The sequence below is a fragment of the Cydia fagiglandana genome, chromosome 14 (assembly GCF_963556715.1).
Source record: "Cydia fagiglandana chromosome 14, ilCydFagi1.1, whole genome shotgun sequence".
Classification (NCBI taxonomy): Eukaryota; Metazoa; Arthropoda; class Insecta; order Lepidoptera; family Tortricidae; genus Cydia; species Cydia fagiglandana.
In genome coordinates, this window is record NC_085945.1 from 7,625,576 (window position 1) to 7,651,969 (window position 26,394).

Below are 26,394 nucleotides of genomic sequence, written 5' to 3' on the forward strand. Positions count from 1 at the left end.
TGCGGGTTACAAGTAACTTCCACTATTGCTAGTATAAGTAATAAATAAAAACTACCAACTAGTAACCACATTATATTAGGGTACTAGTGGCTTTGTATTTGTAGGAATATAGGCATAGCAGAGCATGCTATAGTAAAACATAACTATTAGTATATCAATAGGTAGCATTACATTAGGAATAGAAATACATGTAATATACTAATTAATTAGAATAAATTAGCCTAATCAAAGATAAATAATATTTTTGTTAGCATTAAAAGATATCAATTAGCCTCAAAATGAGAGTTAGCTCATTATTAACTATAGCGACTACATTATACAACTTAAGACTATTTCAAAGGAAATCTAGGTTATATTTTTTAGTTGAGTAGCAGAAACCACAGTGTGGTGGCCACACGCTGTGATTTCTAATGTGAAACACGTGATAGTCATGATCTGACCACAGCATAGTGTTAAGAGGTATACGTCTACGTTATAGTTCTAGAACATAACATAGGTAAAGTAAAGATACATATTAAGTAGCATACTAAATAAATAAATCTAGGTTTAGTGTCAAACGATAATAAATATAGAGCACATGTATATGTCCGCATGTATAGTTAACGTCCTACTGGACCAGATGATTTTTTGGGAAAAGATTTTTTTTTCTCCGGTTACCCCGGCTGCCTCGGTTAACCGGTGCTTAACCTCTTTGCCGAGAGAGGGGATATTGTAGCGATGCTACGTATTTGCCTAGGATAAATACATGTTTTTCCATACAAGATAACCGGTACAACATGACTGTCGCATTTCCAACAAAATAACATACACCAGAGTATGACACTTAGGTAAAACTATAATGTACCTTCTCAGCTGTAGGTTGGTTGGCATATCCTGCCTCCTGGTTAACTGGTTTCGAAGAAACAAGTCTAAAGAGTATGCCACTTGAACGGAACTTGTCACCTAAATTGCGCGGAGATTGTTGAACCAAACCTGGCTTCATGCATATCAAAATGATCCCCCTGGTCTACCCCAACTGCTCAAATAGGTCACTTCCTAATTTAATTAGTATTTTAGAATCATTTTCGGAATTTTTATGAAACATAAATAGTGAATATGAAGGTGTGAAAAGGTTGAAATTTTGACAGGAGAACTGTCAGAGAGTAGACTATGCGTTTAGTTACCGCATCGGAAAGAAGGCATTCTGAATGAAACAAGGTAGAAAACGTACGATAGAAATATAATTATTAGTAATTATTATTAACCACTTAAAATATTACAAGTATTAATGAGCATTAATATTTTTTCGAGAGTCATATGATTTGGAAAAGGTTTAAGTTGGTTTGACGTTTGATGCGTCGATATGGATCGAAACGGAGGGCTGGGGATTTTGCTAGAATCGACAATGGATGGGGAGTTGGTACTGGGGCACGCTAGCATTTATACAGTTCCTAATTGAATATCGAAATAAACCGCCTCGCCCCCTTCCGCCGCCTGCCCTGGCCGGTGGAAGATTGGGATATATGTAAAGTGCGCCGTGTGTGTGTGTGTTGTGCGCGAAAAGGGCGTAGCCCACCGAGTGCTTTCCGTGCCGCCGGCGAGCGCAAGCATGGCCGACGGTCGTGTTGTTCCGAGCGCCGTTGCGCGCTCCCTGATGTGCTGAGCGTCGTGGGGACGCTGGTTTTCACCGCAGGGCGCAGTTTCCAAGGCCTGTGGACTGCGTGCCGCCTGGCGATCCCGAGGTGCTTCACACAGGCCTCCCCTTCACTTGCGTGGCCTATCGGCTCCGAGGCGCATCACGTTGGCGCCACCATCAAGCCGTAGGGCACGGCCTTGACCCGCGAACCGTGTGTCGGACAGCCTTGCCGCGGTCCGACGACCCCAAGGTCTCATCGCGCGGGTTCTTCTTGTGGAACTCCTGAGCGCCGCGGGTTGTTCTCGCCCGGGCTTGCCAAAGCCGGAGCTTGAGGAACGCCCGTCGCCCACCGTCAGCGATCCGCCTGCTGCGTTAAATACCAGCGGGCCTGTGGATGATAGCTACGTTCGGTACCCGTGAGTGCACTAGACTTTTATCCCAGGTTTTGGCCAAAACCCCGCGTCTCGTTCATCTCGCGATCGTAGATTAAGGTTTACTATAGTGTCACCCCATAACCGCCGACAGTTTGGAGAAACCGATTGTATTCTGAGCAGCGCCCGCCCTAAAGCGGAGTGCATTGTAGTAGTTAGCGAATTGTATTAAATTGCATGTCATATATTTGGTCTTGTCTTTTCAATATCCTATCAAGTTCCCATTAACCAGGTTAGAGTAATAAGAGGACCCTTGCACTCCAATAGTCCAATGTTTTACTGCGGATCTCATCCGAGGCACTATTTCCATTAATTATTTAAACATTTTAAAAACCTTATTATTTCTCATACAACAACAATATTATTTTTTATATACGACAATTGTAATCTTGGCTAGGCTGGCAGGTGTAGGAAAACTTCAAGTAAAGAGAAAATAACACATTTTTTACATCTAGCTGCTGTCATAGAATTTTTAGTCTACACTATTAGGCACTAAAATACTACTCATGACTTAAATATGAAATAATTATATTCTTTAATTTTCTTATGTTTTTTTTCTTTTATTCTTTATTTATTTATATTCTTTACTTAGGGTGGAATTTATTTAACAAAAATTAAGTATACATTAAAACTAATAAAATAAATAAAACTAACCCACTTACCTTAGGGTCCCCCAAATCTGTCTCCTGCGAAAGGTTGCCCATAAGGCTGGCTGCATTCCCACGCTGAATAGCTATGCCCATTCTTTGGCCTAGGTATGAGCCAGCCCTAGGGTCACCCGTAGTCTTGATCAGTCTTTTCTTAAAAAATGATTTAAGTAACTTAGTTCTTATTGTGAGAATAAGTTCTTCACAAAATGTACTATAAGAACGCCCTGATATCAGTATTTTCATTACTATTCAAGTGGTCTGAAGACTCCGAAGCAGCTATTTAAAACTCAATGTTTGTTTTATTTGGCAATAAATATTTACCGTCGATCGAAACAGGTGGATATCTAATTTGTTTTGTTTATATGAAAAGAAAACGGATATAGAATATCTTTGTTTATATTTAGTAAGGAGAAGCATGTTCGACGTGTTACCATCCTGTTACCCTTACGTACGAATTAAAAAGTACGACAGAGAAGCAACACGTCGAACGTGGTTCGCGGTAGACCCTCTGTGTTTGAAATTGGTGTTTATAGGTAATAACGACTTCAGAATTTTTACTATGCTGGTAGGTACTGGGAATTACAAAAAGGGATATCGGAGTAGTTTTCAGGAATAAAGCCTGTGCTAAAAAAACTGTAAATTTCAAACGGTTGTATTTTATTTCTAAGCATGATGACGACGACTTTCTTATCGCATTTAAAAGTCCTATTATTAGATTATTATATTTTAGTGCAAATAATTCTGGTTTTACGCCATGCGACGTTACGCCGCTCAATAGAAGAGATCACTGAAATTTGGTCTTTTCCAAATGGCAAGAAATTTTTAACATACTCCATGCTTGCTTTCGATACACTTAAAATAACCTCGTAGATTCGTGCATTTCATAATAACCAACTAATTAATTTAGTAATATGTCTCTTGAACAGAGGTCTCGAAGCGGCAGACCTCTAGGAACAAGTGACCCATCAGGAATATTTTTAATAGAATTTGCGCCCGCCCCCGCATGCCCGTCATATTTATCGTGAAAAATTGGGGTAAATATTCGACTGAAGTGAAACGAACTATAAACAAAATAAATAGTATTTAGATTCGTTCAAAAGTTAGGATAGCTAAAGTAACCAAAAATTAGCGTTATTAATTTCTAGGCCAAGTCAAAAAGCATACAATTTCCTTCGTACAAAAAGTCACATTTTTTAATAGACGATGAGCAAAGTAAGACCACCATACGTCCTGCAGTGCCGTTCTCTCGACTATTGATGGGTTCATATCAAGAGTGTATTAAAAGAGAAGGATAAAACAGCCAAAAATCTTTGACATATCCAGCATGTGTTGGGATGGTGCAGGCAAATATGAAAAACGGGTCCGTAAATAAGTAGCTGTCACTGAATGCGCTAGGAAAAAGCTGCCTATCACTCCTACAGAAAATATAATAATAATAAAAAGTGATAATTATTTAAATTAAAAGTAGCTTTATATTCTAGTAATCCTAAAATCAAAAAAATCCTTCAATTCATTGCATCAATTTTTCATTTGAAATTTACAGTTTTTTTTTTGTTAAGGTTTACTCGGGTAATTCCGAATGTCGAAAACTGTCGGATAATTCCGAAAAGAGACTTTTATTATGATGAAATTAAGGGTGATTTTCATCTGAATTTCGGAATTATCCGACATTCGGTATTACCCGAATACACCTTACACCCTTTATATAAAGTTTCGGAAACATAAAATATTACAAGAAAACACTAAATAAAGTCTGTGCACGTAGCAAACAACCCCTGTGGCCCCTAAACTCTATAAGAAACTGCATTCCCAGGCAAATAAAATCAGAAGAAAATTATAATACATTTGTTAATAAATTGAAACAACTACTTATAAATAAAGCCTACTATTCAATAGCCGAATTTTTGGAGGAATAACAATCTTATGTCCATACTTTCATAGTCCTAGTCTCGCACTTTTCATAATCTCGCAAATACATCTAAGACCTAATTAGAGTAATTGTTGGTTTTTGTAATGTAAATTCTATACATTGTTATGCTTTTTGTAATATAAACTACGAGCATTTATTGTAATTTGTAATAAGATTTTAGTATAAGATTAAAACTTTTTTTTTTTTAATTAACATAAATGTGTACAGCTTATACAGATACAATGTCCCACAAAACAGTTTACACGGTTTGACTGTGGGATCGTGCAGTCTCTACTCTCTTATATTACATTCAAGTTTACATCTGTCAATACTAATAATGCTCAACAATTACTAAATGTCATTTACAAGGTAACTACGCAGCTTTTTACCAAATTTTACTTTATTGACTTCCTGTCTGATGTCAGAGGGCAGGCTGTTGAGTATGTAGGGAAGGCGTTTATGAAGGCATCTATCGCCGTAGTAATTAGTAACCCTCCGCACAACAAACTTGCCCGCAGACACCGACCTGGTTCCACAAACATCGTTACGGTGTAACTGGGTATGCTCCTGACTGCCATGATTGTTGTACAAAATTAAATATTTATGCTTAAGGCTATACCCTGTCCGGGTTCATGTTCACATATGTGTCTACCTTGTATACTTATACATGCACATGATTGCAATGATTAAATGATAAAAAAAAGATGATACACTAAATTAGATGACATAAGAATTTTCAAAAAGGGTCTGTTTAAATTTTTAGTTAGGAAACGTTCTACTCGATCGGAGAGTATTTGTCTGTTTCAGAATATGAATTACGAGTAAATAGATGTACGTAAATTATTAAATTATTTTATTTTTATACATTATGTTTGTAAATATGCATGCACCATCTAGACAATATGTGTATGCCTAATGGCTAAACATAGTATATTCTTTAAGTATACAATTATTTATGATCTATGAAAACCTGTTTACATATAAGTATATGATTTATGAAAAAAAACCGGGCTAGTGCGAGTCGGACTCGCGCACGAAGGGTTCCGTACCATAATGCAAAAAAAGAACGGTCACCCATCCAAGTACTGACCACTCCCGACGTTGCTTAATGATTCGGTCAAATTGTGTTTTTTGAAAAACTAATTATAGCCAGCATTCTATGAATGTAGTATGATACCTTTGGGTATGGTGCTTTACGCAGGCTAGCGTCCCGTCCCCTCCCCCTGACGCAACCCCCCCCCCCCCCTTTTAGCATAAATATGTCCCGGTTGGGAGTTTTTTTTGTTTTTTGGGGAAAGTATACAATATAGGAAAAAAGTGTCAATGAAAGAAATGTTCCCTATTAAATTCTAAACAAAAAAGGTTATATTATTTTTTTTTATACGACGCACCATATTCATGTTATGGCTAGATGAACTTCGACAAAATTTAACCGTTGAAAACTTGCAGAAGATCAATATAACATAGTACGTGATAGTACTAAAAGAAATCATACAGAACAATAACCTTGCAAGCTTATTTTCCGTATAAGATTTTTTTCAGTAAGTACTATTACGTACTAACTTATAATGAACTTCAACAAGTTAATACATGAATATGGTGAGTCTTACTAAAAAGTTGTATATAACCTTTTTTGTTTAAAATTTATTAAGGATTATTTCTTACCTTGACACTTATTTCCTAACTCTAATACTTTTCTCAAAAATAAAAAAAAACCGTAAACCGGGACATATTTCATGCTAAAAGGGGGGGGTTGCGTCAGGGGGAGGGGGAGGGACGCTAGTGTGCGTAAAGCATCATACCCAAAGGTATCATACTACATTCATAGAATGCTGGCTATAATTAGTTTTTCTTGCCCATACATTAGAACATAATTTAACCGAATCATAACTTTGGTCAAAAATCACGTTTGTTGTATGGGAGCCCCATTTAAATCTTTATTTTATTCTGTTTTTAGCATAGAGTTATATATTTGACAGAGGGAATGTCACTTAAGACAAACTGTGACACTGCAATGGCGGACAGTTTGAAAGTGTGCGTGTAGACGAGTGATACCATGTAACACAAATTCTCCCCTAATGGTTAAACAATTATTTTCAATATCGTCCTTGTTTTCAAATATTAAAATAGGGCAGTTTTACGTTAGACAATAAAAAAAATGTGTACCTAACTGATTTTATAGGTCTCGAAAATGCGCATTGTTGCACAATTACTTTGTGCAGATATTATTTTCAATACCTAATGATATTTAACTTGTAACATATCTGGTTTTAAACAAATAATTAATATAAAGTAAATGTACTAGTGCTCGACATGTTAATGGCCAATAAATGACACCTTGCTGTCACCTCTATTGACAATGACTTAAGTTTCAAGATGACATGTACTGGACTGGGACCGCGTCGAGCACCATGAGTATGTTTACCTTACATAATAAATAAACGTTAACTATCAAACATTATTCATGTAAACGTCTTTAATCTCCTTATTATCGGGAAATTACCATAGGTGCCGACCTAGTTTGAAATGCAAATCAATAATTTAGCTATTTGATTAATTTACCTAAATGATCTCTTATACAATACAACATGATTTAATAAGAAGGGCATCAATTACCCTACTTTCGGGAAATTACCCTATTCAACTTACTGGTCACACTCCTGTTTCGCATTTATAAACAATGAAATATGAAGATTTTATGTACTATACCGTGATAATTGATAAAATTAGCTATGAAAAGTTATTCCGTCACTTTTTTTCTTTCGATCGGTACAATTCTTGCAGGATTTAACGACGCATGCCGGCATATTTTACATTTTTCTTGGACAAATTTACTTCACTGACGTTTCGATCCGTCTGACGGCAAATTGGTGGATGAGGGCATTGAGATAACTGTCAATGTGTGTGTGTCACGCGTAAATACTAGGAAATTGGTGGATAATGGAATCACAGTTTTTGTCTTTGCAAAACTACGTCCGTAGTATTCTAGGTCTATGGTTTTTAGTATTTGTTGTTATAGCGGCAACAGAAATACATCATCTGTGAAAATTTCAACTGTCTAGCTATCACGGTTCGTGAGATACAGCCTGGTGACAGACGGACGGACGGACGGACGGACAGCGAAGTCTTAGTAATAGGGTCCCGTTTTTACCTTTTGGGTACGGAACCCTAAAAACAACTAGGTTCGAAGCTGGCACAAACTTTGACCTTCATATTATATGCGTGTTAGCTTGTTAAGTCAATGAAATAGGCCGTCATTAGGAAGGAGACATATTACGTTCATTTGGATTGTCGTCTTGTTAGGGACTTGACTGAGCCCGATAAAAACAAGCTATTAACTAGAAAAATTGCCTAATAAGTATTTTGACAAATTATTTACTTTATTTGGAGTTTCATTGCGAAGTTAAAGGTACTGGAAAATCAATATTTACATGTACCTATTATCTAATTGATTTATTAAGAGGAAAGGGATATTGACATATCCCTCTCATATTGACATACCTATCCTCTGGATATTGACATTCGGGAAAATATTTTTACATAATTTGCTGTATGTTGCCATACCACCATACCATACCTACGTTAACATACCAAAGCTACGTTTGACTTTTTTTAGATTTTTTGATTATATTAAAAATTAGGAGCAAAAAAACAGATTTCATATAAATGTTTAAATGCTCCTAATTTTTATAATAATTAAAAATTCGAAAAAATCAACCGTAGGGGCATAGTATGTGGCGGATATACAAGGTTGATGTGCAGTCAAGCCTGAGTCGGACTTAATGTGAACCCTTGGAACGCGAGTCCGACTCACACTTGGCCGGTTTTTTTCTGCCGACACATCTTTTAAAAAAGCGGCTAAGTGAGTGTCGGACTCGCCCATGAAGGGTTCCGTACCAGCAAATAACATAATAAAATTGCGGTTTACGATTTATGACGTATTAAAAAAAAAACTACTTACCAGATCTCGTTCAAACCAATTTTCGATGGGAGTTTGCATGGTAATGTACATCATACATTTTTTTTAGATTTATCATTCTCTTATTTTAGAAGTTACAGGGGCGGGGGGCACACATTTTACCACTTTGGAAGTGTCTCTCGCGCAAACTATTTAGTTTAGAAAAAAAAAAATAAGAAACCTCAATATCATTATTGAAGACCTATCCATACACCCCACACGTATGAGTTTGATGAAAAAAACATTTTTGAGTTTCAGTTCTAAGTATGGGGAACCCCCAAAATTTATTGGTTTTTTTCTATTTTTGTGTGAAAATCTTAATGCGATTCACAGAATACATCTACTTACCAAGTTTCAAGAGTATAGTTTTTATAGTTTCGGAAAAAATCGGGCTGTGACATACACGGACAGACAGACAGACGGACAGACATGACGAATCTATAAGGGTTCCGTTTTTTGCCATTTGGCTACGGAACCCTAAAAACCATTTAATATTCCTACCATTTCATTAATAAACATATAAAATTTAATGATGACGGATCCTAAGTAAACTAACAGCGGTTTTCCGTTCTAAATTTAACATTTTAATGCATGCGGCAGATTCGTACGGAATTAATATCTAAAACTGGCCAAGTACGAGTCAAAAACGCGCTCTGAGGGTTCTGTGCCTGCTGGTTTTTTCCTTAAGATTATCAGCCATATTCGAACAATGAGATACGTCAAATACTAGATATTGAAACGATATCCTAGATATGTCAGTGTAAAACAAGTGTCAAAAGTGACGTTTTTGTTTGAAGAAATGTCAATTTTGACACTTGTTTGACACTGACGTATCTAATCCATATCGTTTCAATATCTAGTATTTGACGTATCTCATTATTCGAATACGGCTGTATCTCTGACTTACGCGAGACTGTACATAATCTGTGGGTATATCACATCAGTTTTTTTACTTAATTACTTAAGGTCCCTGTACCAAAAAGACCCGTCGTTATTTTCTTTTTCTTGTTTAATAATTTAACTTGTAGTTTTGTCTATGATACTAGCGAACAAGGACGCAAAATTGTAAAAGTATACATATAAAAATATGAAATTTTAAATGCAGGCAAAACCGCCTCCTTTGGCGCAGGGATCTTACTTCATAACTCATAATCATAACCCTATAACCCTTCTTCATTACCTGGACCAGAAATAAATTAAACAATATATCTTCTTACTTACTTATATCCTCGTGCCGCCCACCGTACAAAATTATAGCCAAGGAAGTTAGAATCTTATTATATTTTCAATTAGGTTGAATTTCATTTGTTCGAAAAATTTACGAGACAAATGAAATGCTACCTACTTTGCTTTAAATTAAGGTTGACATTCCATCGAAACTGAGTGTACATCCTATTGTTGTACATTGGGCGGCACGAGGATATTCACATTCTATAAATAAATTTAGATACTTACCTACCATTGCGCTGATTAAGCTGATGCTTTCTTCTCTCGGATATTTAAATTCATCACAAAGCCTGTCTCTAAAATAGGTACAACAGCTTAAAACCTGCTCTTAAAATCTCATTCAGTTTCCCCGTTTCACATGAGCTCTGTTTAAACTTTAATGTTTACATAATGTGGCAAAGAGGAAATATCAAGTACCTAGTTTATATGTCGCTACACTATCTACGCTAAATAAACACATGCCGCGCTCTGAAACATTGCGATGTTTGAGAGAGAGTTTGATGTTTACATGTTAAGGCAATTTTGCACCGCACCGGCGAAGTGAGTAGGAACGAATACTAGTTAACTATATATGTATAGGTATCGTTCGGATTCAAACTACACCAGGCGTGTCTCACTCCGCGATTACGTCGCTTTGCTACAGGTAGGTAGCTAAAAGTACATCCGTTCTACCCCAATTTTGGGGTTTGCCATAAGCCGCGCGTGGCGCTGTCGCCACCTAGCGGCCATATCTGTCCTGATCGTAACAGACGCGTTTTGTTAGAGAGTAAGTCTTCTATACCTAGTACTATTATTTATTCTGTGTCTATAGGTTGGCGGTAAGGTTAGGTAAGGTAAAAGAAACACAAAAAAACAATTGTTGTGGGAAAAATAAACAGTTCTCTAACTTAAAGACATTAAAAAGTAAATTCACTGATAATTAATACTACAAAAAATTAACTTAAAAATACTTAGAAAACCTTTCCTGACTATCCTCATGTTTCGCTTGCCCCGAGCAAAATCAACTATGTTTCTCCTACCCCATTTGACCTTATTTAAATTTAAATTATAATAATATTGTTGGCAACAAGTTAAGTTAGTAGTTAGTTAAGTTTTGAACAGTCGTGATTCGGACAATAAAATTATAATCCACTTCAATTTGTATTATTGGTGCGTAGGTATAGAAGTTTTGGAACGATTAAATTTAAGATGAGCTAAACTAGGCGGCTTATCGCCGGGGAATCAGGGCCCGATTCGGATCATGACATCTTTTAGACATCACCAAGATACGATAACGATATGTTTAAGATCTAACCTATCAAATTTGACATTTGCGCGATTCTGGAGATACTCTTTAAAACGATTTCCACAGGATATGACTTAGAGATCTAATTCACATCTAATAGATATCTTACTCTATCTAACGTAAAAGTGACATTAGTTGCACGAATTGCGCTGCAAAAGAGAACTAGTTGATATCTAAACTATAACGTATCTAGAATGGATCTAGAACGTATCGTCTCTTGTGAATATCTTGAAGTTCGAATACGGCAGTCAGACTAAGAATACTAAGATAAATACAATTCAGTCAGAATTTATGATATTCAGGCTTCAAAAAAAGAAAAAGTCATAATTTTATGATATTCATCAGCAGTTCCACTTCGTCAAATGTCGCTTCGGTGAAGAAATGTACACGTTACTAAAATACCGAAATCACTGTAGATAGTAGACACCGTACGGCTACCATCAGTTTGGCATTGACATAAACGCTATCGTGAACGTAATTTACTTTCTATAGGTATATCTCTTTCGCACTAATGTGTAAGTACGAGCGAGATGTATAGAAAGTAAATTACGTTCACGATAGCGTTTATGTCAATGCCAAACTGATGGTATCCGTACTACAGTGATTTCGGTGTGCATCCTATGTGCCTATAATGTTTCAAGACTACCCTTGACTTCTCCAAGTTAGGTAGGTACCTAACTACATATGTAGTACATTGGTAACTTTTCCAATCAGACACCCAACTCAGCCTAGCCTTTTGACGTCTTTCAAAACGGGGAACATTACTTATAAAAAAAGGACCGACAAATTAATAAATCTACAATGTTAATAAGTACTTAAATATGTTATTTGCTTACATCCTAATAATTTTCAGGAAAGAAATAAATAGGTAATTGATTGTTTATTTTTGAGTCATGTCCACATTATTGCATTTTGCCACTAATGACGCTAAGAATCCGATCCCTGAACATAACACACGTGTTTACATAACATATATATATGTAGTATGTCTTATTTATAAGCAACGTCGAACGTGTGTGAAGGTCGTTTTCTGTAACTCTTAACATTTTGTTCCGGCAAAGAGAATAGAGTGTACAGAGAGTTATTATCATTTATAAGGTTATGGCGCCATCGCTCGAAAAGATTGCACCATACCTTTGGCCTACTGTCGAATAGATGGCCTTAATTTCAATATTTAACAAATTAAGACATGTCACTGAAAGAAGGATCAAAGTCTAATGGCGTTTTAAAAGTTTTAATCTTCTGTCGAAAGATGGCAGTAAATTTACTGTGGCTACATGATTTACTTTGACAATCCGTATTTCGAATTCTCTTTGGTTCCGGCGTTCGGGTATCACAACTTTCAAATTTTGCCGCAACATGCGTGTTAGCGAAGTTCCCGTTTAATGAACTTTCTTATACGGGTGTTAATTACGGGACGAGGCGTGTGATGAAACAATACGGACGGAGAACCGCTTTATTACTTCTTTACCTCGTTAAATCTTGCCTCTGTTTGTTTCAGGTATATGTTACTTTGTGTAGTTACTTATTTTATACACAGAAATATCTGGGAGACCGAGCTTTGCTCTGAAAACAAATAAAAACTCAAAAATGTGCTTTTCCCAGAGATGAGACCTAGTATCGATTTATTGCCCCCGAAAACCCCCATATAGCAAATTTCATCGAAATCGTTAGAGCCGTTTCCGAGATCCCCAAAATATATATACAGGGTGTCCCAGAATTCGACGTCAAGCCGTACACGGATGATAGACCAAGTCATAACAGTTATCATAAAAATACAAAAAAAAATCCAACTCATGTTTTTTTAAAATTATGGTCACTTTAAAAATTCACTAAAATGATTCTTAATGATTCTTTAACTCTTGTTACTACAAATTCCATAATTTATTCTTATTTTTTTATTATTGTGTAATCTTGAATAATTACAGGGTGTGGATTTTTTAGTGAATTTTTAAAGTGACCATAATTTTTAAAGAACATGAGTTGGATTTTTTTTTGTATTTTTATGATAACTGTTATGACTTGGTCTATCATCCGTTTACGGCTTGACGTCGAATTCTGGGACACCCTGTATAAATAAACAAGAATTGCTCGTTTAAATGTAATAGATATATAAATATCCATAACCCAGGAACAAATATTTGTGATGGCCACGCAAAAAAACAGGCTGAAGTATTGCACAAACTTGAAGGGTTTCCCCCGAAAAAGCGGACCTTTTGCCTTTCTCGACGGACTGTCACATGTCACCGTAGGTCCTGAGATCGCACAATCTCACGAGGTCACAACGCCAGGGTATACCTGTCTACTCATATCGCCTGAGCCCTTAGCAACAACAAAAAACTAGCCAGAATGTGTTGGATTGTTAGACCATGTATAGTGCAGGATTCCGTAGTCGTAGCCGATTTGAATAGTCTGTATCTTTAGGTATTTAAATAAAAGTACCTAAGCAAACAATTTGTTCGTTTTCGGGTAGTTATAACATTTATTGGTTAACCGACCAATTACAAGACCGCCTGTATCATAGAAGTAGCATCCTATAGAAGTGGTGTGCGCGTGCCTCCGTGAGGGACAAAACATACGCAATGCGACAATATTAAAAACACGTTTTAACATTCCTGACAATATACCAAACACACAATCTACGTAATTCGGTCGGGTTATTTGTTGCCCACCATAGCCCATAATAACAAAAAGGTGGGGAACAAACAAAAGGTGAGACTGTGACAAGGACAAGCAATAGTACCGCTTGAGAGACCTGCAGACCCTGGATGGGCCGGCAGATCTAGCAACTTACGTAGGAGCTTTGTAGAAGTTGCAGGAAAGGCGCGTGGACCGCTTACCACAAATGAAACCTCGGAGCTTCTTCTATTTCTTTTATTAAAAAGAGTCGAAGAAAGATTTTTACATTGTACGGCACAGACGAACACAATTAATTAAATTACGAAACACTAACTACATTTTAATCAGGTTATTTGGACAGAGCGATACATAGATATCTTGACGGAGGCCATGACGGGAAGGAAAGAGGAAAGATGTCAAAGACCATAGACTTATATATAGGTTCTGAGCATAGACAAATAGGAGTGAGTTTAAGTAGCTAACATGTACTAATATGGATGGTTTAGGGAGATTATATATTTTAACACCGCTTTCTCTGCTACTCCTACTGAAAGTTCTATAAGTGTATCTCGTTCCGTCATTTGGCCACTTCCCCGTGTCCTCTCTATGTTATTGTACCTCTATGGCCTGGATGGAGTTACATTTGACTTTAACCCACATTATTTGATCGTGTTTTCTTTTACCCTCAACTGGTTTAAGGAGACATTACATTTTGTTAACTTTTATTTAAGTATCTAAAGATACAGAATAAATACATATTAGCACTTTCGCCTAAAAATTGAAGTCAGGGAAATTTGAGTATGTATCTACTAGTATCTACTTGTTAGTTTCTTTTCTTTCTCGCTATACATACACAGCTGCCATGAATTTTATCACATAATTATGTTACCCATATATAGTTTGATACAGATTTCCTTCCCCAAACTATTCCATATTAAAGCTTTGTAACCGTTACTAAAACTATTTTTTCTACTCGTGGACTGTAATTGTTGTTTACTTTTGGACTTTAGTTTGTTTATTATATTGTTTATTCTACTAGTTTAAAGTATTATTCTTGTTTATTTATTTAAACTTTACTGCACAAAATAACAACTTTATGTACAAAAGGCGAACTTCATGCCATGAGGCATTCTCTACCAGTTTGTTGACTCGTAAAAAAAAAAATTGCTTCGTGGCCTTAACATGGTACTCGACTGAAAAGCTCTCCATTATATCACGATTGTATAAAATACTTGACGAAAGTAATGGCGCCCATACAGGCGCTATTAGCTATTATTCGCTTGTCTTAATCTGTCATTTTGAGTTATGTATTTGTAAGAAAGGGATAAAACAAAATAACTAATTAAGGCTTGTAAAGTTTTATGAACAAAGGGGACAGAACCCTAAAATGTGAAAAGGGTGAGAAGCCCCGACGGGCCTGAACGAAGGTTAGTGCCTTTGGGATACGATGTTTTGTCTTCGAGATAAATAAAATAGTTTTCTTTTTTTAAATAAAAAATGTTTCGACGAAATCCTTTCAAGAAAATCTAGTTAGCAAAGTGTTTTGTTTTTACCAAAATTGGAAATTAAATGGATATAGCGCTATTTTAGATTTGAGATTATTTAGTCGTGTGGGGTTTTATCAAATCTCCTTTACTGGATGACTGTATCATTTTACTATTACCATTAGTATAAACTACAGTTACAACACGGCTTGAAGTAAATACCTACTTATAATTATTCCAAATTTATAGCAAACCTATAAGTATAAGAATACCTTACGAAGACTCTTGAGTATGTGTCCATATAAATATAAGTAAGTAAATAATTCATAATAATTTATTTATTGCTTTTATAGGTTTTCCAAGATTTTAAATCATGTCACGCTCGCTTAAAAGTCTTTGCTTACGGTGGCGTCGTTGATCGGGTCGCCACTTTCCCGAATGAAGGTTGAGGGAGGCGATGGCTGAGATACGCGTCATACTTACTCGTGAACTGGTCTGTTTAAGCTAACACGAGCTATTATACTTAGTAACTTAATTTTTATTAATTAATTACAGTGAGACGCCTCATTCTGTTCTCGTGTGTTTCTTTTCTCTTAATGAATGTATTAATTACCTATACAGGATATTGACTCTTGGAGACCCTATACATCTCTAAGGATAACTTGATAAACTATATAATCTTATAGTTCTGACACCTAGAGACATTTACACCTCTAAATATTATAGATTTTTTTGTGTGTTTTTTTATCTGAATTTTGTATGTAATTCGACATTAAGAGACCATATACATCTCTTAGTAATTGTAATACGTTAGATTGAATTGTTTGTTTTATTTTATAAAATTGTTGATGTTATTATTTTTGCTTTTATGTAAATTCAGTGTTGACGTGTAGCAGTGCCCTTGTGGCCTATTTGCTGAATAAATGTTGATATTTGATATTTGATATAAAGTGCTTACATGTTCCAGCATAAACCCCGTTGGGGTACAGCAATATACATAAATACTTAAAAACTAGTACACGCTAAAGTGTCATTCTATAGAACTACTCGTATGTAAACAAACCGCCATATTGAAACTGTCACTAAATGATGATTTAAGTATGGCGGTTTGTTTACATAGTTAGCAAGTGCCATAGAATGACACAATTAAGAATATCAAGACTTATAATTAAGATACTATTGATATTGCAAATAAATACCTAAAGTAAACATTTTTTATTACGCAACAAATGACAAACAAAGTTAGAAATACACGGTCAAATATGGTCCAGCATTATTTTTATTTCGTATTTAATCAATGTTACGAACGCGAAATTAAAAAGAAATTAAACCCAACAAATGTATGTATTTTCACCCACTCCCAACAGTCAGATTGCGTCGAAATATGGTTAGCATTATTCAACATGACCCCAATTCCATGTTAACGAGTTACATGGATTTTTTTGTAGATATCGGGTTCTTATGTTATAACTATTTTGCGGTAACATTCGGACACCTTAAAGCTAAAAATTAACGATGGTTTTAATTAGAGATGGGCCGAATATTCAGTAACTATTGGGTATTCGGCATATTCATGAATATTCGAATTCCACTTGGTCTTGTTTATCGGCTTGAACGTTTTGCGCGCTAGGGATATTTAGGGATAGAGATTTGTGTCGTGAAAGTTTAAATCAGTGTTTAACAATTAATCTGTTTGAAAGAGGAAAGTGTAGGGAAGCGTACGAAGGGTGGAGTTGTGTGGACCAATGATTATGAAATTTGCGTCAAAATTTTAACACAGTGTTAGAAAATTGTAGGTGATATCATGTTACGTACCCTTTCGGATTTAAAATATCTAATAATCTTTTTCCTTTTATCTTTAATTATATACTGAATACTTTAAAAAACCTATTAAAGAAGGGTCATTTATTAGTTATTTGATAAGCTTAATAATTGAACAAAATAAAGAATAATCTGACCGTTTCTTACCTATTTTTAATTACACAAACGGGTCTTTGGGGACTCCACAAGAAAAAGCGAAAACAAATCAAGCTCTCCTATATCTCTGATCCACAACACATCCACAGTTACCTAATTGACAAACATTTTTTTTTTTATTTGGGGCTCCGTCAAATATTTTGCTCTTCTAAAACTTTCGACTGTTGGCGACGGAACCGCGTGGCCAAAAAGTTTGAGAGTGGAATTTAAACTGTTGTGAGACATACCAACATTGAAATTTTTTTAACGCTTGACCTAGAGACCTAGGCTCTCCGAAACATGTCGCGCGAGTGACTATAAAAACAAGTGACTGCCGTATTCGAACTTCAAGATATTCACAAGAGACGACACGTACTATAGATCCATTCTAGATACGTTATAGTTTAGATATCAACTAGCTCTCTTTTGCAGTGCAATTCGGGCAAGCAATGTCACTTTTACGTTAGATAGAGTAAGATATCTATTAGATGTGAATTGGATCTCTAAGTCATATCCTGTGGAAATCGTTCAAGAGTATCTCCAGAATCGCGCAAATGTCAAATTATCTTAAACATATCGTTATCGTATCTTGGTGATGTCTAAAAGATATCTAATAGATTTCTAAAATCCGAATCGGGCCCTGAGTCCGTCCGTTAAAAAAAATTCAAAGTTTAAGAACCGCTCTATTGGGAGCTTACTCTGAGGCGATTATGTGGAGAAGCTAATAAATCAAGACTTGCCTACCGAGCCCGTCAGTTAGGATTTTACACGACTTCTAAAAGAGGGAGATTTTCAATTCCACGGGATCTATATTTTACTTTCTAGCTTGTTTTTCATTCTAACACGTTGGACTGATTAGGAAAATTATTTATGCTTAGGTTCTTATTATCATCACTCATACACTTTCATCACGTCAGGATCTGATGGTGGACTCCTGGATGAATCGAGGAAACTCTTCAAATAAATAGGCTTACATTTTGTTTTCACTTTTAGTATTTTCGTAGTAAGGTAAATGTGGAGAAGACCGGCATATAGAATGTATTGCTGGGAAGACCGTCATAGCGTCATAGGACAAGACCTCTCGTACAACGTACCTATGATGGTCAGCCACAGTAAGGAAAGAAGAGCTTCACTCCCTCTGTTCTAACGAACTTCTGTATTCAATTCAATTCAATATCTTTAATGTCAAAAACACATGTCAAAATACACAATACAAAATAAAATTAAAATTAAAAATAGTAACATAACTTACACTAACTTAAAAACAATATATACAAATGTCAGAAGAATATTTACAAATGTCAAAATAGTAATATATACAAATGTCAATAAGACCATTAGAAAACAAAAAATACAAGTGTCTAAAATATTACGGAATCATCTTACATTAAATTTACTATAAAATTCTTTTACTGTATAGAAAGCTTGGTCAATTAAAAACGCTTTTAACTTAGTAACAAATAGCTCATAAGAAGCCGCCTCTTTTATTTCACGGCTCAGGCTATTATAAATTTTAATACCAACTACCCCCAACGAGTTGGACGATTTTACTAACCTGACAAAGACGGATTTAATATCACGATCAGTTTGCCTTTGATCAGGTCTACGCATAACAAATTCACTTTTGTGCTTATACATATATATGTAAGTGGGGTATGTGTAGAGAAACAAACGCATGAGTTGTAAACGTCGAAAGAGCTTGTAGACGGTCTTCCCTTATACACAGTCTTACCCACACTTGGTAATTCGTGTATTTACTTTCGGAAAGCGCCATTTGGTAAGTGGAATCATAATTTTAATGTTTCATTGTTCTTTTTGTTAAATACTGTTTTCCTTAATACGTAAGGCTAAGGGTGGTATTCTACCTGTCCAATTTCTTCAAGGTCCAATTATGTCATTAAAGCAAAATGTGAGACGCAATACAGATTGGACGAAGATATTGGACAGATGATATACCATCCTCTGATCTAAGCTAAGGACGAAAGAGAGCTTTGAAACCTGTTGTACAATAATATAGGTAATTAAATTAATCTTTTACCATTTTCACAAAATTGCTTGGCATAAATTTAACATTATTTACCCGTGCATCTTAAGAAGCTTTATTTATGTTAAGATCCCATTTGTCATCGCTTGGCCCAATTATATAATCTTTTTTTTAATCTTCTAAAGTATAAAAAATATGAATAGGGTTTTTAAGTTAATAAATATAATAATTAAGTTAAAAAACCAATCTTTACTTTAGTTAATTAGCCTCCTGAGGGCTTACCGCGAGCCACGTTCGATGTGTTGCCTCCCTGTCATACTTAGGTACGTACTAATTAACAAGTGCGACAGAGTGAACATGATTCGCGGAAGGCCCTCTTAAAGCCCTCCAAACCATTTGCCTAGCCTCTCTGCATAGTGGACCATCATATTTTTTTAATGCATTATATATCTGAAGATTCTGAAGCTTCGGAATAATGAAGTGAACCTCATCAGATAATCATAAACAATTTGAAGTGGACGCGAAAGTTGACTATTTAGCATGTTGAATCATAGATTTATTATATATAGAGATCCCGTCTCAGCGAGCCGTCACTTCGTTTAGTGTACGATTAACAATTTAACACCACGTTGCTGTAGCCATATCGATAAAGTCATATCGATAAACTATCGACATTTCCTGCTATTTTAATTTTACTTCAAAGGTTTAACGATACCTAAAATGAACAAAAACGCTTTTATTCTTTATTGTGGTTATCAGATCACAATTTTATCGTCACTCCCCAGCAGGGAACCAAGGAAAAGTTCAGATATTAAATTAAAATACATAAATACCTACTAAAATATGTGTTCCGCAATAATTGAATTATTTTATTATATTCTAATATATTTATTATTCATTTTCATTAGCATTTCAATTATGTATATGTTTAACGAAGATATTGAAGCTTCAGTTAATAGCTATTTCGTTCCGCTGTGTAGCGTTTATCGATATATAACATGGTTAAAATCGACTTTTCACATCCCTAAAAGAGCACACATACACGTTTTTATGCACACATACATAGCCTGGATGCACCAAAAAAGGCAACACTTGGATTTGAAGTTCATCTTGTCAACAGTGTGGTTGTCCTTTTTGACAAATGGCATTTTTAAAAGAGCGAGGAGAGAGAAATGATACTAGTTGCTGCGCCGTCAAAGAGAACAGAAAACGTAGGGGCTTTGTGTTGAAAAAAGGATGACTCACGCTAGACCCGAGCCGAGGCGTCCGAAATGTCATTTCATTTTCTATGACGGCTGATCTGTGATCATGTGGTGTGGTGCTTTCTATAGAAAACGAAGTGCTGGAAGCTGCGGCCCAGCCCTGGCCTGGCCTAGCATGAGTCAACCTTAAGGCCAACGAAATAAAACTGACATTCATCTGACATTATTTTGTATTGTTCCAGGTTCCGGCAACCTATCCAGGGAGTCAGCGTTCTGCGCGATGCTGACCATGCCCTCCTGGTACTTGTGTGAGCTGAGCAGTCTACTCTTCTTCATATTGCCAGCCTTCATCATACTAGGGCTGTACGTGCGGATGGGGCTTCGCATTAGGTACGTCATGGGGTACGTCTGTTTATTACTTTGTACCTATGTTAATTTATTCTGTATCAAATGAAAAATATACCACTAGCTAGTTGATATTTGTCACTAGCTTTTCGGTGAAGGAAGGTACATCGCGAGGAAACCTGCATACATCCGCGAAGAAATTCAATTCGACGAAGGGTCTAATAAAGTAACAAGTTTTGAAGTAAAGGTGAATTGGAAAAGTTCACCTTCTCGGGACTCGAAGTCACAACCTATCCAGGGAGTCGGCGTTCTGCGTCTTGCTAACCATGCCCTCCTGGTACTTGTGTGAGCTGAGCAGTCTACTCTTCTTCATACTGCCAGCCTTCATCATACTGGGCCTGTACGTACGGATGGGGCTTCGCATTAGGTACGTCATGGGGTACGTCTGTTTAATATTTTGTACCTTATTCTGTATCAAATGAAAAATATACCACTAGCTAGTTGATATTTGTCACTAGCTTTTCGGTGAAGGAAGGTACATCGTGGGGAAACCTGCATACATCCACGAAGAAATTCAATTTTACGAAGGGTCTAATAAAGTAACAAGTTTCGAAGTAAAGGTGAATTGGAAAAGTTCACCTCCTCGGGACTCGAAGTCACAACCTATCCAGGGAGTCGGCGTTCTGCGTCTTGCTAACCATGCCCTCCTGGTACTTGTGCGAGCTGAGCAGTCTACTCTTCTTCATACTGCCAGCCTTCATCATACTGGGCCTGTACGTGCGGATGGGGCTTCGCATTAGGTACGTCATGGGGTACGTCTGTTTAATATTTTGTACCTTATTCTGTATCAAATGAAAAATATACCACTAGCTAGTTGATATTTGTCACTAGCTTTTCGGTGAAGGAAGGTACATCGCGAGGAAACCTGCATACATCCGCGAAGAAATTCAATTCGACGAAGGGTCTAATAAAGTAACAAGTTTTGAAGTAAAGGTGAATTGGAAAAGTTCACCTTCTCGGGACTCGAAGTCACAACTTATCCAGGGAGTCGGCGTTCTGCGTCTTGCTAATCATGCCCTCCTGGTACTTGTGCGAGCTGAGCAGTCTACTCTTCTTCATACTGCCAGCCTTCATCATACTGGGCCTGTACGTACGGATGGGGCTTCGCATTAGGTACGTCATGGGGTACGTCTGTTTATTACTTTGTACCTATGTTAATTTATTCAGTATCAAATGAAAAATATACCACTAGCTAGTTGATATTTGTCACTAGCTTTTCGGTGAAGGAAGGTACCTACATCGCGAGGAAATCTGCATACATCCGCGAAGAAATTCAATTCGACGAAGGGTCTAATAAAGTAACAAGTTTTGAAGTAAAGGTGAATTGGAAAAGTTCACCTTCTCGGGACTCGAAGTCACAACCTATCCAGGGAGTCGGCGTTCTGCGTCTTGCTAATCATGCCCTCCTGGTACTTGTGCGAGCTGAGCAGTCTACTCTTCTTCATACTGCCAGCCTTCATCATACTGGACCTGTACGTGCGGATGGGGCTTCGCATTAGGTACGTCATGGGGTACGTCTGTTTAATATTTTGTACCTTATTCTGTATCAAATGAAAAATATACCACTAGCTAGTTGATATTTGTCACTAGCTTTTCGGTGAAGGAAGGTACATCGCGAGGAAACCTGCATACATCCGCGAAGAAATTCAATTCGACGAAGGGTCTAATAAAGTAACAAGTTTTGAAGTAAAGGTGAATTGGAAAAGTTCACTTTCTCGGGACTCGAAGTCACAACTTATCCAAGGAGTCGGCGTTCTGCGTCTTGCTAATCATGCCCTCCTGGTACTTGTGCGAGCTGAGCAGTCTACTCTTCTTCATACTGCCAGCCTTCATCATACTGGGCCTGTACGTGCGGATGGGGCTTCGCATTAGGTACGTCATGGGGTACGTCTGTTTATTACTTTGTACCTATGTTAATTTATTCTGTATCAAATGAAAAATATACCACTAGCTAGTTGATATTTGTCACTAGCTTTTCGGTGAAGCAAGGTACATCGCGAGGAAACCTGCATACATCCGCGAAGAAATTCAATTCGACGAAGGGTCTAATAAAGTAACAAGTTTTGAAGTAAAGGTGAATTGGAAAAGTTCACCTCCTCGGGACTCGAAGTCACAACCTATCCAGGGAGTCGGCGTTCTGCGTCTTGCTAACCATGCCCTCCTGGTACTTGTGTGAGCTGAGCAGTCTACTCTTCTTCATACTGCCAGCCTTCATCATACTGGGCCTGTACGTACGGATGGGGCTTCGCATTAGGTACGTCATGGGGTATGTCTGTTTATTATTTTGAGTAGTAATTTATTATGTAAGCAGACCAGATATATGGCCCTTCGCCTTTGAGCGATTGCACGCCCGCGGGTACTAATACAGTCTGTATCGTTAGGTATTTAAATAAAGGTAAACAAACAATTTGTACATTTTCTGGTAGTTACAACATTTAGGTTAACCAACCAAATACAAAACCGTCTGGAGCTGTCACTGAACGACCTGACTTTAACCTACATTATTTGATCGTGTAATCTTTTCATCTAATATCTCCTTAAGCCAGTTGAGGGTAGATTTTGTTTACTTTTATTTAGGTAAATACCTAACTATACATAGTAGTATAGTAGGGTAAGATCGCAGTCGCACGCGTAAGCGCCATACTATTTCTCGTTAACCCACTCACCCGCTCTGTGCTCTGGCTCAATTCGGCGAAGAGTCTAATGAAGTAACAAGTTTTGAAGTACAGGTGAAATGAAAAAGTTCACCTACTCGAGACTCGAACTCACGGGGAAAAGGACTGGGAGTCACTACTTTACCTATTGATCTTTATTAGGTACCTTTGGCACCAGGTTTTTGTCCGAGTATGGAGCAACCTAAATGAGGAAATATCTCAACCATTAAAAAGATTACAGCCATTTTAGTTTCTATTAGATAACTACCTACATACTTGACGTAGAACTTTGCACAAAACAAAGCGTGGTCCGACTTTATCCACTCTTGAAATTAATAACGATATTTCGGCACAACTAATCTTTCAATTCGCAATTTCACCTCATAAGAAAATTTTGTAATATCATCACTTGTCATTAAAATAGCGGTATGGTGACGATGACGTGACCTACTACCGTAATATATTATACATATTATAGGCACGTCACCATCCGCCACGTTCTGAAGTAAAATTGAGCCATAGGTATGAACTTGATTAATTGATTCTGTCCCTTACGCGTGCCAAAACGTACGATCATTTATTTTCGTGCTCTGCGTAATATCAAACCTGACTTGACTCCATCTTCCAATTGTACGTGTAAATAATTATTTCACAGGGCAATTGTCCTGGAGACTTGTGATTGTAAACTTAGGTATTGCCCAATATATATTTACGATAGATTTACATATTTGTATAACTAGCAAGAACCCCCATACAACCATTTCTAGTCGCCGTTACGACGCGGTGTTGACACATCTTGTGTCGACACCGTCTGTTTCGGTCACAATTCCAGTCGCAGAGTCGTCGCCGTGTCGACACAGTTACCAGAAATGGGGAAGGGTCGACACATGACACAAAGTGACATAAAGTGTGGTCGCCGTGTGCACACATTGTTTCGGGTTTGCGACTACTTTATGCCAAAATCATTCGTTCATTCGTTCATTTCGTTCCTGTCAAATGGAAACTGTCAGATGGAAAAATGCTTAAATAAAAATAAGTGACATTAATACGCCATCTCTAAAACGGATTACAAGACGTAATTATATATTGTTTGCATTTATATTACAATAGGACTTAAATTATTATGGGGAATTAAACTGCTCGAGTGATTTGATAAACTAAGTGTAATATAATCAACGCGCCACCACATTGTTTTAGTTTAGCCGGAAATGAAATTGTTTACTTCTCAGTGCCTGTGTTCATAACTATATTATTTGATGCATTTTTAGTACTTCGATGCGTATACTATACTTAAATAACAGAAATAACGCTTTACATACTACGAAACTTGTTAATTATGATGTATAAATATGGTTTAAGGCTGAGAAATATTGCAGTCACAAAGTAGTCGCAAATGTTTCGACTTTGTGTCGACTCTGTGTTGACACATGACACGCGCTGTCAAAAGTAATAACAAAGTTACTGGATTTGCAAAATGGCTCCTTGTGTTCATTCGTTTTCAGATATTCTCAAAGTGTAAGAGCCATGCCGTGGAATAAAAAAAAGTTAATCCTCATATTTTAATCGCGATTAATTTAGTCGACCTAACATAGATTGAAATTGCATTAATCTGAATATTAATCGAATAAATTATCGATTAAATCTCGATTGAAAGTTGACAGGGGGACATTTTTGTACGTAAATGGAATAGGATTTGCATGTAAATATTTCCCACCTTTTCGGGGCGGGGACAAATGGGAACACACAATTTTTGGATGTATTCCCATTTATTCCCGCAGGGAACAGATGGAATAGGATTTGAAAGTAAATATTTCCCATTTTTTCCCCCCTTATCGGGCTGGGGACAAATGGGAACACACAATTTTCGGATGTAATCCCATTTATCATTTATCCTCGCAGGAAACAGATGGAATAAGATTTGCATGTAAATATTTCCCATTTATTTCACCTTATCGGGGTGGGGACAAATGGGAACACACAATTTTCAGATGTATTCCCATTTATCCCCGTAGGGAACAAATGGAATAGGATTTGCATGTAAATATTTCCCAATTTTCCCACCTTTTCGGGGTGGGGACAAATGGGAACATACAATTTTCAGATGTAATCCCATTTATCCACACAGGGAACAAATGGAATAGTATTTGCATGTAAATATTTCCCATTTTTTCCCACCTTATCGGGGTAGGGACAAATGGGAACACACAATTTTCGGACGTAATCCCATTTATCCTCGCAGGGAACAGATGGAATAGGATTTGCATGTAAATATTTCCCATTTTTTCCACCTTATCAGGGTGGGGACAAATGGGAACACACAATTTTCGGATGTATTCCCATTTATCTCCGTAGGGAACAGATGGAATAGGATTTGCATGTAAATATTTCCCATTTTTTCCACCTTATCGGGGTGGGGACAAATGGGAACACACAATTTTCGGATGTATTCCCATTTATCCCCGTAGGGAACAGATGGAATAGGCTTTGCATGTAAATATTTCCCAATTTTCCCACCTTTTCGGGGTGGGGACAAATGGGAACACACAATTTTCAGATGTAATCCCATTTATCCCCGCAGGGAACAGATGGAATAGGCTTTGCATGTAAATATTTCCCAATTTTCCCACCTTTTCGGGGTGGGGACAAATGGGAACACACAATTTTCAGATGTAATCCCATTTATCCCCGCAGGGAACAGATGGAATAGTATTTGCATGTAAATATTTCCCATTTTTTCCCACCATATCGGGGTGGGGACAAATGGGAACACACAATTTTCGGATGTAATCCCATTTATCATCGCAGGGAACAGATGGAATAGGATTTGCATGTAAATATTTCCCATTTTCCCCCCCTTATCGGGGTGGGGACAAATGGGAACACACAATTTTCGGATGTATTCCCATTTATCTCCATAGGGAACAGATGGAATAGGATTTGCATGTAAATATTTCCCATTTTTTCCACCTTATCGGGGTGGGGACAAATGGGAACACACAATTTTCGGATGTATTC

General features: G+C 36.9%; 1 protein-coding gene across 1 annotated transcript in view; it reads left to right on the forward strand.

Annotated features, from left to right (window-relative positions):
- The window catches only part of LOC134670999 (neuropeptides capa receptor-like), a 97,804-nt gene that overhangs the window by 7,154 nt on the left and 64,256 nt on the right, over positions 1-26,394 (forward strand). Inside the window, exon 2 of the mRNA XM_063528819.1 lies at positions 20,563-20,710. Within this exon, the coding sequence (XP_063384889.1) occupies positions 20,563-20,710 (148 nt within the window). The remainder of the gene's footprint in view (positions 1-20,562; positions 20,711-26,394) is intronic.